At 46.6% G+C, this 18,045-nt stretch overlaps 1 protein-coding gene across 1 annotated transcript in view; it reads left to right on the forward strand.

Annotated features, from left to right (window-relative positions):
• CLIC6 (chloride intracellular channel 6) overlaps positions 1 to 13,830 on the forward strand; it is a 14,599-nt gene extending 769 nt beyond the window's left edge. The window contains exons 2-5 of the mRNA XM_023741297.1: positions 985 to 1,110; positions 2,316 to 2,422; positions 3,226 to 3,407; positions 13,669 to 13,830. Coding sequence (XP_023597065.1) covers positions 985 to 1,110; positions 2,316 to 2,422; positions 3,226 to 3,407; positions 13,669 to 13,830 — 577 coding nt within the window. The remainder of the gene's footprint in view (positions 1 to 984; positions 1,111 to 2,315; positions 2,423 to 3,225; positions 3,408 to 13,668) is intronic.
• The last annotated feature ends 4,215 nt before the right edge of the window (positions 13,831 to 18,045 follow it).

The following is an 18,045-nucleotide window of genomic DNA, read 5'->3' on the forward strand; positions in this document are numbered from 1 at the left end:
CACACGTACACACGTGCACACCTCACATCCACACATACAGGTGCACATGCATGTGTTCACACCACATCCACACGTGCACACACACATGCACACACATATACACACGTACACACGTGCACACCTCACATCCACACCTACAGGTGCACATGCATGTGTTCACACCACATTCACACGTGCACACACACATGCACACACATGTACACACGTGCACACCTCACATCCACATGTGCACACACACATGCACACACACGTACACACACATATGCACACCCCACATCCACACATGGCACATAGATGCACACACATCCACACACCCCACATCCACACATATGCATACACCCCACATGCACACACACACGTACATGCATGCACGCCCATGTACACACACATGGACACGCGTACATACACACCACACATCCATATGCACACACACATCCACACATGTGCACATCCACATATGCACGTGCATGCACACACGCCACATTCACGCATGCAGACACACACATGCACACACCACACACTCAGGCGCACACACACCCCTAGGACCTGTGGGCTATACCATGGCCAGTGTCTGTTCTTGGTCAGAAGCCTGAACTAAAACCCACGTGCGGCCCGCAGTGACATTACAGGATGGGACAGGGTGTAATCTGGAAGGGGAGGGCCGGCAGCATCATGAGGAAGCTGCTCTCCCAGTTGCTGGTCAACCGTGTGTGTCAGAAGCCTAACTGGGCATCTCTCCCGCTGAGAACTCTGGGGAGCATTTTCACCCGTGTATCCAAAGCAGGGGCCACACGGGAGACTCCAGCCTGTAACTTTTTTGCAAATGCATTTGCTTTCACTGCCAGTAAAACACTTTGTAAACCCACAATCTGCTTTGAAGTTCTCAAGGGTTATTTCTCTTAAATTGGGGCGGGCGAAGCTAAGCGTTGGGAGTGAATCCAGATGCAGCCCCTGCCTACAAACACTGCTGTTTACGCCACCCAGGAAGCCAGCGGACCTGCAGAACCTGGCGCCTGGAACCAACCCCCCTTTCATGACTTTTGATGGCGAAGTCAAGACGGACGTGAATAAGATCGAGGAGTTCTTAGAGGAGAAGTTAGCTCCCCCGAGGTAGGCCTCCTAAAGCTGGTGTTCACAACCCGTTTGTCACTTTTTTCCCCTTAAAAGACAATTCAAGAGCCTTTGGCTTTGTGTGCTTGGTTTCCTGGGGCCTGTGCACTGACTTCCTTAGCCACGTCGGTGGTGAACCGCAGAAAACACAGCGCAAGATTAGAACACTTGAGTTCAGGTGGCCTGGATTTCTTTGCTCTGCGTCTGCCTTTGGCAATTAGAGCTTGAAGGCAGGAAGTGGGGAGGAGGTGGGGTGGCGTTCTGTAGATTAGCCATTTCTTAGGTACGCTGGAGTCCCTGGCTGGTGCAAATAGTTAACACACTTGGCTGCTAACCAAAAGGTTGGAGGTTCGAGTCCACTCGAGGTACCTCAGAAGAAAGCCCTGGTGATCTACTTCTGAAAAATCAGCCACTGAAAAGCCAGTGGAGCACAGTTAGCCCAGAAGACTAATGGACCACATGAACCACGGCCTCCACTAGCCTGAGACCAGAAGAACTAGATGGTGCCCGACTACCACCACCGACTACTCTGACCGGGACCACTGTAGTGTGTCATGGACACAGTGGAGAGAAAGGTAGAACGAAATTCAGACACATAAATAAGACCAGACTTACTGGTCTGAGAGAGACTGGTGGAACCCCCGAGACTATGGCCCTTAGACACGCTTCAAACTTGAAACTGAAGTCACTCCCAGAGATCACATTATAGCCATACAATAGGCCTATAAAATGAACAATAACACCAGTGAGGGATGTACACCTCCAGAACAATCAACTCTATGAGACCTAAAGGGCAGCATTTACCCAAAGCAAAGTTTGGAAGGATGGTAGGGGCAGGAAAGCTGGGCAAATGGACACGGGGACCCCAGGGAGGAAATGGGGGAGAGTGCTGACACATTTAAGGGGTTTGCAACTCATGGTGACCCCATGCACAGCGAGATTAGACCATTGTGCTCCATAGTGTTTTCACTGGCTGATTTTCAGAAGTAGATCACCAGGCTTTTCTTCCTACTCTGACTTAGTCTGGAAGCTCTGCTTTACCCTGTTCAGCATCATAGCAACACACGCCTCCACTGGCAGATGGGTGGTGGCTGCGCGGCTCGGGAATCAAACCTGAGTGTCCAGCACGAGACTTTTTCTCCCCATTGTATCACCACAACTCAAAGATTGCTTGTCTGTGATATTCCAAATTTGAACTTTTCCAGGTACCCTAAGCTGGGGACCCAACACCCTGAATCTAACTCTGCAGGAAATGATGTGTTTGCCAAATTCTCTGCGTTTATAAAAAACACCAAGAAGGATGCAAATGACAGTGAGTACCTCCCCATCGTCCTGTTTTCTGTTTTTAGAAGGGATTTCCACTCGGCCTCTAGTGTGGCTTCTTGTAAGACATCAGAAATTCTGACTTACTTTGCAGGGTGGAGAGGGGTGTCAAGGGGCCACGTAAGAGCAAGCCCACCTGTAATTTTTTTATGAATTGCACACTCATTGCTCGGCTGCTGATCGATAGGTTGGAGGTTTGACTCCACCCAGAGGTGCCTCGGAAGAAAGACCCGCTGATCTACTTCCGAAGAATCACCCATTGAAAACCCTATGGAGCACAGTTCTATTCTGACACACACGGGGTCTCCATGAATCAGAGTTGACTGGACCACAGGTTTGTTTTTTTTTGAAGAGGTGTATCTAGATCTAGAAAATATTTCTAACCTCCGATCTTCCCAATGACCGAGTGCTTCTAGAGAACGAGAACCCAGGAAACAATATTTTTTGGGGGAAGATGATCACCATCCAGGTGTTTCCAAACGCACCCTCCAATCCTTTTAAATGATGTTCTGCCAGCACCTACATCATTTTAGTATTTCCAGAAATATTTTTGAATTAACAGAAGGGTTCTGGAAGTAACAACGTTGTGTAGACAGCAGATTTATTTTCCAGTGAGCAGTGAGTCCTTTACTCGGAGCTTCTAAATCCACACCCGTCCTTCCCACAGCCCCACTGCTGCCTGCCCGGGTCTCCATAAGAAGGGGAACCAGCGCCTTCCTCCGTCCACATCTGGAGAAGTGAGGCACGGACTTGTGTGGCATAGCTTACTGTTTTTTTGCTTTTCTGTTTTAGTTTATGAAAAAAACCTGCTAAAGGCCCTGAAGAAGCTGGATGGTTACCTGAGTAGCCCTCTGCCTGATGAGATAGACCCCTACAGTGCCGAGGACATCCCTGTCTCTGGAAGGAAGTTCCTGGATGGGGATGAGCTCACCCTAGCTGACTGCAACCTCTTACCCAAGCTTCATATCATCAAGGTTGGCCGTCCCTCCTGTGTGTGCTGAACGCATGAATGAATGGGGCTTTCTCTGAGTTTGTTTTGACCTGTGTCTCTGCCAGATGTTTAAACAATCTAAAATGTGGACTCTTGAATTAAACCCCGCTTGTTTGTGTCTGTGGCATCTGCCCCACAGCCCGAGTTTCGGGCGCGTAGAAGGAAGGGCTTCAGGTCTTCTCAAGAAGCGCCGAGTTTGGCCCCACTCCCTCCATCCATCTGCCCCTCTTCTGAAGCCTTCACACCCCACCCCTAGCCCACAGCAAGGTTGTACAGAAGCAACTGGAGGGAGTACGTTGCTCACGCCTGGCATTTAGCGCTGAGGCTTGGAGATGCTGTGTGGAGTCTGGGAGTTTTAAAACGTGAACACTGTTAATTGTGGGTGATTTTTGGGATACACACAGCCCTTTCTAGAGATAACGGGGACGTGACCTGTCAGCTCGTAACATCGTTTCTCCACAGCCAGGGAGCAGCCGACAGCTGCTTATTGGGACTCTGCCAGACTAAGTGCCGTGACACCCGTCTGTCAGTTTGTCCTGCTGTGATAGCTTCAATGTTGCTGTGATGCTGGAAGCTATGCCACCAGTATGGCAAATACCGGCAGGGTCACCCATGGTGGACAGGTATTAGCGGAGCTTCCAGACAAAGATAGACTAGGAAGAAAATACCTGGCAATCCACCTCTGAAAATTAGCTAATGAAAACCCTATGGATCACAGAATACTGTCCAGTGTAGTGCTGGAACATGAGCTCCCTACAGTAGAAGGCACTCAGAATACACATCAGCCACAACAATGGACTTGAGCATCCCGGTGATCATGAAGATGGTGCCAGACCAGGCAGCGTTCCCTTCTCTTGCCCGTGGGGTCGCCATGAGTTGGGGCCAACCTAATGGGCTCTGACAACAACAGATGAGTGGTTCCCCAATGTTAGTGGACATAAGAATTGTTTGGGGAGATGTTTAGAAATGTAACCTCCCCTTGACCCATCCGCTGGCCTACTAAATCCGAACCTCTGAGGGTGGCCCCTGGATTAAAAGGCAGACGGTCTCACACACTGACTCCTTAGTTGTTGCTCTCTCATCAGCGTTCCCAGCCTCTCTGCCACTTACAGATGTTAACGTTGTTGCTGTCAGATGCCATCAAGTAGATTCCGACTCACAGCGACCCTGTGCACCACAGAAGGAGACCCTGCCCAGTCCTGCGCTGTCCTCACAATCATTGCTGTGTTTGAGCCCATTGTTGCAGCCACTGTGTCAGTCCATCTCGTTGAAGGTCTTCCTCTTTTTCACGGACCTTCTACTTTACCAAGCATGATGTCCTTCTCCAGGAACTGATCCCTCCTGACAACGTGTCCAAAGTATGGAAGACATAGTCTCACCATCCTTGCTTCTAAGGAGCCTTCTGGCTGTACTTCTTCCAAGACGGATTTGTTCGTTGTTTTGGCCGTCCATGGTGTATTCTAAACTCTTCACCAACACCATAACTCAAAGGCACCAGTTCTTTTGTTGTCTTCCTTATTCCTTGTCTAGCTTTTGCCTGCATGTGAGGTATTGAAAATACCATGGCTTGGGTCCGGTGCGCCTTAATCCCCAAAGTGACATCTTTGCTTTTCAACACTTAATAACTTGTTAATAAAATATCAAAAACCAAACCCACTGCCGTCGAATTGATTCTGACTCATAGTGACCCTATAGAACAGAGCAGAACTGCCCCATAGAGTTTCCAAGGAGCGGCTGGTGGATTTGAACTGCTGACCTCCTGGTTAGCAGCTGAGCGCTTAACCACTGCGCCACCAGAGCACCAAACCTGTTAGTAGTTTATTATTACCATCACTCTTGCTGTGGTCTCAGCCCTCAGTAGCCCCAGTGACCCCAGAGCTCTGGGCATCTTGATTATTATAGTCCCACCAGGTCCAGAGTTAGGGTCTTGGTATAAGGGTAGAGGATGTGGGGTGTAAAGATACAGGGAAATACAAGTCAGGGGCCCTATGTTGTCGTAACACATGTAACCGCCATTTAGAAATTACAAACTCAGTTTACACCACCTGTGGTGCTGATGCTCCATCGTTGCCCTCCCCCACACCCGCGTTGTCCCTGGTGACTCCGCAGCCCACCTTTGCTTTTCTCTTCCTGCATAGTTTCCTGCTCTTTCCTTCCCTCCCGTCCATTCCCCTTTCAGCTTCTTTCTTCTCCCTTCACTCTTGGGGAAGACAGGGCACCAGATCTGGCTTGAGATCACCGGGGCTACTGGGGCTACCAGCTTGGAACGCAAGCCTTGAAGATGGTGTTGATCCCTCAAACGAATGATCTCTTCAGTAACTCTTCTAGTGCCCCCGCATCTAATGTTTGATGAAAGCGTCTGGACCCCTGCTGACTTCAGGAGACATTTGCCAGCAGGATATTTATGTAGTTGAGTTCTGATTCAGTTGCTTTTGTTGTTGTTGTTGTCTGCTGCTGAGTCGGTCCTCGACTCATGGCGACCCCATGCACAATGGGATCAGACCCTTGTCATCCACAGGGTTTCCACTGGCTGAGTTTTGGAAGTAGATCACCAGGCCTTTCTTCCTAGTCTGTCTTAGTCTGGAAACTCTGCTGGAATTTGTTCAGCATCATAGCAACACACGAGCCTCCTCTGACAGATGGGTGATGGCTGAACATGAGGTGCACTGGCCGGGAGTTGAACCCGGGTCTCCTGCGTGGAAGGCAAGAATTCTGCCACTGAGCCACCACTGCCCCGAGTCACTTGTAGTGAGTGCTTTTTAGTCATTGCTGTGCCTAGAGTAGGAGCCTTGGGTGGGGCCAGCTGTTAAGCACTCGGCTCTGTGAGTCAGAATTGACTCGATGGCAATTTTTTCTTTTTAGTTTATATGAATTGTTATTGTCGTTTTTAACGTTTGAATGATCCACAGACTTGATTCCTCTCGGCTCTTTTTTTTGAGCGTTAGGTGAAAGTTTACAGAGCAAATTAGTTTCTCATTCAAAAATGTATGCACATATTGTTTGTGACTTTGTTTGCAATCCCCGCAATGTGTCAGCACTCTCCGCTTTTACACCCTGGGTTCCCATGGCCATTCGTCCAGTTTTCCCGTCCCCTCCTGCCTTCTTGTCTTGCTTTTGGGCAGGTGTGGCCCATTTGGTCTCGTGTACTTGATTGAACTAAGAAACACGTTCCTCACGTATGTTATTGTTTATTTTATAGCCCTGTCTAATCTTTGGCTGAAAGGTGAACTTGGAGAGTGGTTTCAGTTCTGATTAGCAGGGTGTCTGAGGGCCATAGTCTTGGGGGTTCCTCCAGTCTCTGTCAGATCAGTAAGTCTGGTTTTTTTTTGTGAATTTGAATTTTGTTCTACATTTTTCTCCCACTCTGTCCAGGGCCCTCTACTGTGGTAGTAGCCAGGCACCATCTAGTTCTTCTGGGCTCAGGCTGGTGGAGGCTGTGGTTTATTAGTCCTTTGGACTAATGTTTTCCTTGTGTCTTTGGTTTTCTTCATTCTTCTTTGCTCCAGACAGGATGGAAGCGGTAGATGTATCTTAGATGGCCTCTGACAAGCTTTTAACACCCTAGACACTACTCACCAAAGCAGGACGTAGACCATTTTCTTTGTGAGCTATGTTATGCCAGTTGACCTAGATGTCCCCCGAAACCATGGTCAACAGTCCTCAGCCCCAGAAATTTGGTTCCTCAAGGCGTTTGAATGTGTCTCGGAAGGTTCTATGACTGTGCCCTTTGTGCTCTATTTTATATATGAATATACATGCTCTACATACGAATATATATGTAAAAATATCCAGCCTAACCTATGTATTTACGTGGGTATGCTCCTGTACACCCTCCTTCCCCCACTCAGCGTGCAGATCTGCCTCTGTATCTGCTTGCGAGTTACTGTTTTTACTGTTGTTGTATGGTTGTATATGCTGTAGTATTTGCCGTGGGTACCTCTATTTTTTTTCTTTTTTTTTTTTTGCTGTGTTCCTCTAAGTGTCGTCCTTTGCCTTGGTCCAGTTGTGCCGACTTCCCCTATATTGTGTATTATTGTCTTCCCTTCACCAAAATTAACACTTGCCTACTGTGTGCTTGGTGATCTCCCCCCACCCCTTCCCTCGCTCATAACCACTGAAGATTGTGTCTATGTGTAAACTTTTTCTTGAGTTTTTGTAAGGTTTTCTAATAGTGGCCTCATACAGTATGTTTCCTTTTGTGGAGTTCTCTGTATATGAGGTCAAGCTGATTGATTGTGGTATTTAGATCTTCTGTATCTTTGCTGAGTTTCTTTCTAGTTGTTCTGTCGTCAAAAGTGGTGTGTTAAAGTCTCCTACTACTATTGTAGAACTGTGTATTTCTGCTTTTCATTTCTGGCAGGGTTTGTTTTATGTATTTTGGAGCTCTGTCATGGGGTGCGTAGATATTTATTATGGTTATGTCCTCTTGGTGGCTTGACCCCTTAATCATTATATAATGTCCTCCCTTGTCTCTTACGATGGAGTTTGATTTAAAGTCTGTTTTATCGGGGATTAATATTGCTGCTCCTGCTCTTTTTTGGTTACTGTTTGCTCGATATATTTTTTCCATCCTTTGATTTTTAACCTCTTTATGTCTTTGTGTCTTATCTGAGGTGTGTCTTTTGTAGGCAACATTTTGATGGGTCGTGTTTTTTTTTTTTAACCCATTCTGCCACTCTCTGTCTCTTCACTGTTGTATTTAGCCTACTTACATTCAGTGTGATTATCAATAGATATGAATTTACTGCTGTCGTTTCGTTATGCTTTTTTTTGTGAAGTTGACAGTTTCTTTGTTTCGCTGAATTTTCTGTGCTGAGTTCTTTCTGTTCATGGATTGTGTTTTCCTTTCCTTCGTTTTTGTCGATTTTGTGTTTACTGAGTCTTTTTGATTTTCTTCTTTATTTTGGGGATAGCTTTGTTAATTTTCTTTGTGGTTACTGTGAGGTTTATCTTTATCATCCTGTGTTTGAAACAGTCCGTTACATTTAGATATTGCCGTGACTTCCTCTCTACATGGAAGCCTGTAACTACACCATTCCTTCCCCCTTTTTGTTTTGAAGTTGTCATCGATGTCAGATTGACACCTCTGGTTCCCTGTGTTGGGTTCTGTAGCTTTATTCTACTTTTGAGATGTCTCTACCCGGGTTGGCATCTTGGTGATGCCGTCATGTGGCTTGCTCTGTGTTGTTTCTCTTATGACTAGTGTAGCGTTGCAAAGTGCATGGAGATTGGCAAAGAGCAAGAGAAATAGCCTCGCCATTCAACATTAATTGCCACCTGTTTAGCTCCTATAAAGGAGACCATTTTAAATTTCAGTAGAGTGTTCAACTTCAGAGTAACTTAAAGCCATCCCTGACTCCAGTATAAGACTTAGCAGCAAAACCTTCAAAGCTGTTGAGCACTAAAATGCCAAATGGCTTAATTATCTTCCACGGAGTACTTCTGAAAGGAAATGAGAACCAGCCTAAAGGAGTTTATGGTAAAAGATGAGAGAGTAAAGGAATTTTTGCTTTATTTCTCCTCCTGAAACTCAGCAAAAGCAGTATGAAAAAGTGGAGCAGAAGCTTCATCTTTCCTAAAACTAGAAAGGGACGAATCACTAACTCAGAGACTGAGGAATTTCATCCAGTTGGAGGGGCCCCGGAGCCACGACGTGCTTGTCCACATCCTTTGAAAGATTCAGATTTCGCTGAAAGCAAATAGTACTGTCCTGAAACATCCAGCCTCAAATTAGTGTTTGGAGTGGGCCATGGGAGCAGCAGAGAGCATCACTGGACGGAGCCCTAGAGAGGCAGCACTGAAGGAGGAACCAGACAGAGGAGACATCCTTATATCTGTGACCTAGTCCCTACCCCAAAGGAACAGCCTGGAGGGGAGGCAGAGTGGAGGAGAGAGGGGAAGTGATATTCTACTTTGCAGCTACTGTGAGCAGAGAAATGAAACAAGGCCTGAGCAGTTAGGAGATGGACTATAAATAGTCCTGGCTTCATTTTTCAGTGATGGTGACCTCCTATCTAATCTGTGAACCTCTGGGTGGAGGATGCTGGGAGCAGAGAAGTGTTCTCCTGGGAGAGAGTATGGAGCAGTTTGATGAGAGGGTATTTGGAAGCTAAATATCCAAACTGATGTGCCAACCACTCCACCTCAGTCTTTCAGAGCCCCCCCCTACACTGTTTATAAGCAAGTGATAGGTTCAGTAAAAAACCAAAAACCAAACCCATTGCCATCGAGTCGATCCTGACTCATAGCGACCCTATCTCCCTCATAGTCCTGGTGGTGCAGTGGTTGAGAGACAGGCTGCTAACCAAAAGGTCAGCAGTTCGAATCCACCGTTTGCTACTTGGAAACCCTATGCGGCAGTTCTACTCTGTCCTGTAGGGTCACTGTTAGTGGGAATCAACTCAGCAGCAAAGGGTTTGATGGGTTATAATTCTGGGTGGTGCAAGCAGTTAATGTCCTGGGCTGCTAACTGAAAGGCTGGAGGTTTGAGTTTACCCAGAGGAGCCTGAAAAGAAAAGCCTGGTGATCTACTTCTGAAAAATCAGCCACCAAAAACCCTGTGGAGCACAGTCCTGTTCTGATACACATGGGTAGCTATGAGTCAGAATTGACTCAATGGCAATTGGTTTTTAATAACCAGAAAGAATCTCTACGGGACCTTTATGTAGACAGAAATAATAAAAAAGGGGAGGAGAAGGGGATAAAGACAAGGAAATAAAAAGCAAGAGGGAGATCAGAAATACGTACCTGATAAAGAATTATTCCAGAAAAATTAAAGAACGTTCCAGACCAATATTTCTCTGCAGCCTCAGAGAGATGAAAGAGAATGTGGGCCTTCTGAGAAAAAGCTCAAAGACGACACAAGATGTCACAAATGATAATCTTACAAAGGAGGTGGAAGTAAGACTGGCAGAGCTCAAAAAAAAAGATTGTCGATGTTGTTGCTATCACGTTGGTTCTGACTCGTGGTAGCCTCAAAAAAGATGAAAGACAAATAAAATAATTGCAGAAATAAAATTAGAAGCAGAAGAAACATTGCAGGAATTAATGAGGGGTTCAGAGGACAGGCCTGAGACAATTGTCCAGAATCAAATGGAGCAGACCAGAGAGATAAAAGTGATTAGAGAGATCCCAGATACGCATCGTCAGTGACAGGGGAACAGGAAAGGAAAAGAGGGTTCAAAGGAAAAAATAAGGGAAAATTATCTTAGACCAATGGACGGCCTGAACTTTCAGTGTAAATGGACATACCATGATATATATATATATATATATATATATAAAATTGTACTTTAGATGAAGGTTTACAGAACAAATTGGTTTCTCATTAAACAATTAATACACATATTTTGTGACATTGGTTGCCAGCCCTACAACATGTCAACACTCTCCCCTTCTCAACCTTGGGTTCCCCGTTACCAGCTTTCCTGTCCCCTCCTGTCTTCTCGTCCCTGCCCCTTTAGTCTCGTTTTGTTTTATGGGCCTGTCTAATCTTAGGCTGAAGGGTGAACCTCAGGAGGGACTTCAGTACTGAGTTAAAAAGATGTCTGGGGGCCATACTCTTGGGGTTTCTCCAGTCTCTGTTAGACCAGTAAGTCTGGTCTTTTTTTGGGAGTTAAAATTTTGTTCTACATTTTTCTCCAGTTCTGTCCGGGACCCTCTATTGTGATCCCTGTCAGAGCATGGATGTACCATGTTTAGGAAAATACTGATCCAGAAAAAGCCACATTCAGACATCTCTAATAAATTACCGAAACTTGAGGATAAAAAATAGCTTTTTAAAGCACCCAGGCAATAATAATAACAACAACAGAACAATAAATAACAAAGCCATGTACACGGTAAGAAACTCAGACTGGCCTCATACAGCTTCGTGACCCCATTTAAAACCAGAAGACAGTGGTTTATTACAGGAAAGGATGTGTGACCTGAGACTCTCATATCCAGCCACACTGTTGTTCTTACCTAGACTTCTGGTCTTAATGCAGCAAGCAGTCCGGAGTCGCCGTTTGTATGATGACATAAGACAGTGATTATTAAAATAAAGATCCTAGGAACAGAGAAGCTGTGTGGGGTAAAAGGACGATGAGAAACATAAACCCAGAACCAAACCAGTTGCCATTGAGTTGATTCCGACTCATAGTGACCCACGTGTGTCAGAGCGGAGCTGTGCTCCATAGGTTTTCAAGTAGCCCTCCAGGCCTTTCTTCTGAGGCACCATGTAGGTAGACTCGAACCCCCAGCCTTTCAGTTACCAGCCAAGCGCAGCACCACCCGAGGTCGCCTGTGATAAACGTAGAGCCCCTTTAAGTCTAACAGCGAGACTGACAACAGTGGGAAGTACAGTTACCAAGCAGAATCAGAAAAGGTTAACTGTGGATATGGTTACGCAAGTTGGAATGGGGGGTAATGGAGAAGAAATGGGAAGACAAGCAGATATACTAATTTCCTCGTTTGTCACAGTCAGAAGTCAGCGGATACCACCTAAAGTTGATAAAAATCGAGAAATAGAGAATCCCTGTTACTTAAAGCTATAGGAAACCACTGAAGAGTTAAAACAGACCATAAACTTTCAAAATTACCAGAAAGGGAAGTACATGCACGCGTGCACACACACACACACACACACACACACACACACACACACACACAGGTGACAGAAAACAAAGTAAATATTAAATTCAAACAACAATCTGAAAACAAGATGACATCTATAAGAGGCACACACTGAACAAAGTTACTCAGCACAGTTAAAATAAAAGGACGGGCCGAGGGAACCCAGGCAAATGCAAACTAAAGGGAAGCGGAGTTCCTAATGTCGCCATCAGCAAGGCTGGAAACCCTGGTGGCACAGTGGTTAAGAGCTATGGCTGAGAACCAAAAGGTCAGCAGTTCAAATGCACCAAGTGCTCCTTGGAAACTCTTCGGGGCAGTTCTACTCTGTCCTATAGGGTTGCCGTGAGATGGAATTGACTCGACGGTACCGAGTTTGGTTTTCGGTTTATCAGTGAGGTTAACATCAAGCAAAAGATGCTAAACAATTTAGCAGGTTTTCTAAAAGTTATATGGTCCTGTTTTGCGGCCACGCTATGTCCGTGTCTCCTGGCCTCCAAAACCTGAGAAGCAGCCCCAAAGGTCTTGTAATTGATGGTAAATCCCATGCTCGGTTTGTTCAGACATCCCAAGGACCATTGCCATGGGGAGAACAAAGAGAAAGGGTCTTTGTAGCTCTGGGTCCCAGTCAGATGGCTGCAGCTTTGAGATATGCCCCCTTGTGATAATTTCCCCGACTGCACCCCTCCTGGTAGAAGGAGACAGACCTCACACTGCTGTGTCTCTCATGGTGTTCGCTCTCGGTTGCCCCACCCTCGCACCGACTACCTCTATGAGGGTCAGGATTTGTGTCCGTTACATTTGTGAATCTGTCCCCTGCACGCAGTAGGCCCATAATCGGATGATCCAGTTTATGGATAGAAATCTGTAGGAATGATGCACAATGAAGAGTAGTTAGGAGACCCGAGGTGGTGCAAACAGTTAAGCGCTCAGCTACTAACTGAAAGCTTGGCAGTTTGAGTCTACCCGGAGGTACCTCAGAAGAAAGGCCTGGTGATCTGCTTCTGAAAGATCACAGCCATTGAAAACCCTACAGAGTTCCCTTCTACTCTTACACACATGGGGTGGCAGTGAGTTGGAGTGGACTCTGTGGAAACGGTTTTTGTTGTGGTTGGTTGGTTGGTAGGGTGATTGGGATTTCATGAGGTTAGATTAGAGCACGTTTCGAAAGTAAGTTGAGCCTTCATGCCCCCCAGGCTGGCCCAGCAAGTAGGAAAAAGAGAAGGTACTTTACAGTGATACTGGTACAATGTAAACTGAAATCCGTTTTGAATCATTATGCACCAAAATAACACAGCAGCAGAGCGCATGAAGAGAACTCTGCAGCCAGCACAAGGAGAGATCAACCAGGTACAGACTAATTAACGCCAGGGGTTCTCAGAGGCCGTCTGTGATCAGTCAGAGGGCAGGACTGGTGGGCAGCCCTCGTGTGGAACCCAGTACCTCTGTAACCTTTCCAGCTCCCGGGACACCACTGTGTAAAATCTGAGCTGGGGTACCCTAAGGACGGTTGGATGACATCAGGGATTGAGAACAAGAACATACCACACACCTCGGAAGATGGAGTGTCTGATTCGGCCGCCTGCCTTAGGGGTTTTCCCTTTTCCTGATTATTTCCTCTTCATTTTCAGATCGTGGCCAAGAGATACAGAGATTTTGAATTTCCTCCTGAAATGACCGGCCTCTGGAGATACTTGAACAATGCCTACGCTAGGGACGAGTTCATAAACACGTGTCCAGCCGACCAGGAGATCGTACACGCGTATTCAGATGTTGCAAAAAGAATGAAGTGACACTGGACTCTTTTGTGCTTTGTTTCACAGTCGAGCGAGCTTGGCTACAAAAAGAGTGTGTTCTGTGTGCTTTCTCCCGACGACTGCCCTTTGGAAAATAACGCTCATAGCCGAATGATACCTGGTCCTGTAATATCTCATTTGTGTGTCTGAACACATCCAGTATCTATCACTGTACACACTCAGGTGTCCTGGTCTGTTAGCTCCTCTCTCTGACATCCGTGGCATTTAATCTCTGATGTCTAGGACCAGCGTTTTGTGGTTTAAGTTTCAAAGGCAAATTAGGTTTTGGTTCACTTCCTCCTTCAATTTTTCAAAAAATTGCTCTGTCTCTGATAATTAGTTTTTTTAATCATATATAGCCTGCTTTTCTTCTCTAAAATATTAGCTTAGTTTTTTTCAAAACAAAAAAAAACTTAACTCATTTTGTCATTACAAAATTATACACGCTTATTGTAATATTTTAACCCAATGTCGGAGGGTATAAAGAAGGAAGGGAAAGAAATCACCTAAAATCTCACCACAGTAGATAATGACTTGTAACTTATTGGCGAGTGCCCTTCAAATCTTCAGTCTGTCTCCCACACACACTCACACCACACACACCATTTTGCATTCATGAATGGGATCATGCTGCTTTATTTTGGAGGAGGGGTAAGGATAACTCTTGGTGGACATCCATGTTGTTGTTGGGTTGCCATGAGTTGGCTCCAGTTCGTGGCGACCTCACGTACAACAGAAGGAAATGTTGCTGGGTCCTGTACCATCTTCATAATGGTTACTATGCTTGAGTCCACTGTTTGGCCACTATGTCAGTCCACCTCACCAAGGGTCTCCCTAACCTTCACCAACCGTCTGTGCTACCAACTGTTCACGCTGTTGTTGTTAGCTGCTGTCGAGTCAGTTCCAACTGACAGCGACCCTGTGTACAGTGGAACGAGCCACTGCCCCGTCCCGCACCATCCTCACGCTCCTTGCTGCATTTGACGCCATTGTTGCAGCCACTGTGTCAGTTTATCTCATTGGGGGTCTTCCTCTTTTTCGCTGGCTGTCCACCTCACCAAGCATGAAGTCCTTCTCCGGGGACTGGTTCCTCCTGATAACATGTCCAGAGTATGTGAGATGAAGTCTCACCATCCTTGCTTCTAAGGAGCATTCTGAGTGTACTTCTTCCAAGACAGGTTTGTTCGTTCTTCTGACAATCCATGGTGTACTCAATATTCTTCACCAACCCAATCGCCAACCATTCACAGAGGACCTAAAACAAACAAGAAGATTCGGTGCTGCAGAGCCAGAGAGGATGTTGTGATCAGGCTTCCTCGGAGGTGAGGATTGTAGAGTTCGCAGACCAGCAGGGACCACCTGGAACTGGAAGCTGTGGACCCCCAGCCTGTGTTGTCTCTTCCTCCATGACGCCCACAGCCTTGGGTTCCAGGAGGGGAAATGGAGGAGTGTGTCTTTTGGGGTCTGTAGTTCCTTCCTTTTCTGAACCTTTTCTTGCTCCCCCCGCAAGGAGACCATCTTGTCAGGAGGACTCTTAACATAATCTGCAAGATGGTGGATCTCCCTGCCTTGTATTGAAATGTGCATCAAGTACACCTTGATTTCTTTTAATGGTTGCCCTCTCTAAGCCATCCCCCTCCCCCCTCAAAACAAGCCAACACTGTTACTGTCGAACTGATTCAGACTCAGGACAACCTCACGTGTTTCCGTAGAACTGCGCCCCACACAGCCTGGCACTCGGGATGATGTGCTGTGGGGCTAGCCTGGTCCTTGCTGCGTATTTGCCCCTTCTAATCTCACGTAGAGGTCAGGCAGGGAAAATCCAGGGCAATGAAAGTTATGGGCAGTTCTGGTAAAGGTCAAGTTAGGGAGGAAGTGGAAACTCTTGACTCTGAAGGGTTTCTAGTTTGTGGCTTCCCCTCCACCCTCCCTGTAACCAGCCTTTGTCAACAGCTCTGTGTGGGCTGGGTTGCTGGGTTCCAACCCAAGGCTGGGAAGACCAGTGTGAGGCTGCTTAGATGGTCGTCAGGAGCCCGCAGCACTTGAGCGTTATCCATCAGGCGGAGTTCCTTTGACACACATCCTACAGAAAGCCCTTCTTACAGAGTTGGGTGTAGCGTGTGGTTGATGCTAAAATGCTCATTTCTCATTTATACATCAGCTCTGTGGGTGATTCACTTGGAAGAAAGAAAAATGCATTAAAAATAGCCGTCCTGGGATTTGGCAGCGGACGTCTAGTAAGAGAAGATGGAGTCCATAATGCAGCGGCCACTCTCATTCCCAGCTTCCTGGGTCCTGTGGTCTTGTTGGGGACAGCAGGTCCCATAGTCAGCTGTGTTAACTGCACATTTTTGGAGGTCACATCTAGCATATGCCACCAGTGATCATGTTGTTCCACATCTTAGGAGTCAGATTTTTAAACCCAGTGTTGCAATGTTCCATTTCAGTGTGGCAAATGAGTAGACTACCAGATGTCACTAGGGCTCACTTTGTAGTTTTAGATGTTAAAATGATCTACATAAACCGTGTGCCTTAAAAATTAAACAAGTTATTAAAATGTTTAGACACAATGGGTTTTGTTTTGTTTTGGAGCATTGGCACTTAAAGTCTGTGAGCCTATGGGTATATGGGGAGGTGAGGAATATTCCAGGCTGTTCTGTGGGGTTGAAACCTTTATTACAGTATATTTTCTAAAATAAAATACATTTTCATCTCAAAGCACATCTTACAGCATGCAGATGCGGTCCAGTAGCCAACAGGTCCCTCTCTTGAGGCTGAAGGTGTGAGAAGTCCTTTGGAGAAGATTCCAGTTTCACTTGTAGTTGCCCAAGAGGCTGACAATTAGAAAAGAAAAATCGGCTTTACTTCTGAATTCAGAATCTCCAAAGCAGACTGGAAAGGAACACAGGAGCATCCCAGGGTTATACTTTCTGGGTGCCACCCAGCAAACAAGGACGAAATGATAAAATTGAGCCTCAGGAAGGACTTGTAGGGACCAGGGGTCTCAACAGGCAATTGCCAGTCTACAGGTCAGTCTCCACCAGGAACTGATGCATTCCCAAGCCCTTAACCACCCGGCACACACGCTCACACAAACATACACAAATACACATACACTCACAGACGTTCACATATGTACACAAAACACGCGTTCACACACGCCCTTACATACACAGACACGCACGCACACATGCTCACACATGCAAACACTTAAACACACTCATACAGATACACATTCACACACGTACAAACACACACAAACATACCCTCACACACATATACAAACACACACACAAACATTCACATAGACATATACCCACAAGCACACATGCTCACACATGGACACGCACAAACACATATAACACACACACAAACGCGCACACTTGCACACCTGCCCGCTGCAGGGTGGGGTCGGGCTCCCGCCAGCCCTTCTCGCGTCACCGACTGGAACAGCACATCCCACCTGACCTCCCCCGCCACCTCCAGCAGTTCAGAAGTGTGGCTTCGGAAGAATTTTAAAAGAACGTTTTTTAACAAGGAAAACACAGATCACGGCCTTTACTCAACTCTTCTTTTATAGTGGGGGGAAGCTAGAAGATAATCCCCAAAACACTGTGTGCATAAATAGATGAAGTAGGGGTGTTCGTTCACATTGCAAATGACTTCTCCTTTTATCCGATGGTTTAATTCTGAATTCTTCTCTTTGGTGGTTTCCCTTCAGACATTTGAACTTTGGTGTAACACTGGGCCGCAGGTCAGGGGAATGGCCGACTAAAAGATGCACATGGCTGACACATGCTCACAGGTGACTCACGGGGGCCTTGGTCACCAGGACCACCAGGGAGACCCTCCTGCCACCCGGGCCCAGCAGGGGCGGGGCGCCTCCGTGGTAGTGAGTGGATGGACAAAGTCGTCATTTCCATGGGGGGATTCTAGCTGAGCCTTGATGGCCTTTCCTTAGTCAGGGAGCACTTGAAGCTGACATTTTCTGCCCTTGGGTCCGGCCACTGCTACTGCTACCCATTGCTGTCAAATCCACTCTGACCAGTGGTGACCCCGGTGTTACAGAGTACAACTGCTGCATAGGGTTTCCTTGGCTGTAATCTCCGCTCATGGTGACCCCATGTGTTACAGAGTACAGCTGCTCCATAGGGTTTCCCTGGCTGTAATCTCCACTCATGGTGACCCCACGTGTTACAGAGTACAGCTGCT

This window comes from Trichechus manatus, unplaced genomic scaffold (genome assembly GCF_000243295.1).
Source record: "Trichechus manatus latirostris isolate Lorelei unplaced genomic scaffold, TriManLat1.0 scaffold00177, whole genome shotgun sequence".
In the NCBI taxonomy this organism is placed as follows: Eukaryota; Metazoa; Chordata; class Mammalia; order Sirenia; family Trichechidae; genus Trichechus; species Trichechus manatus.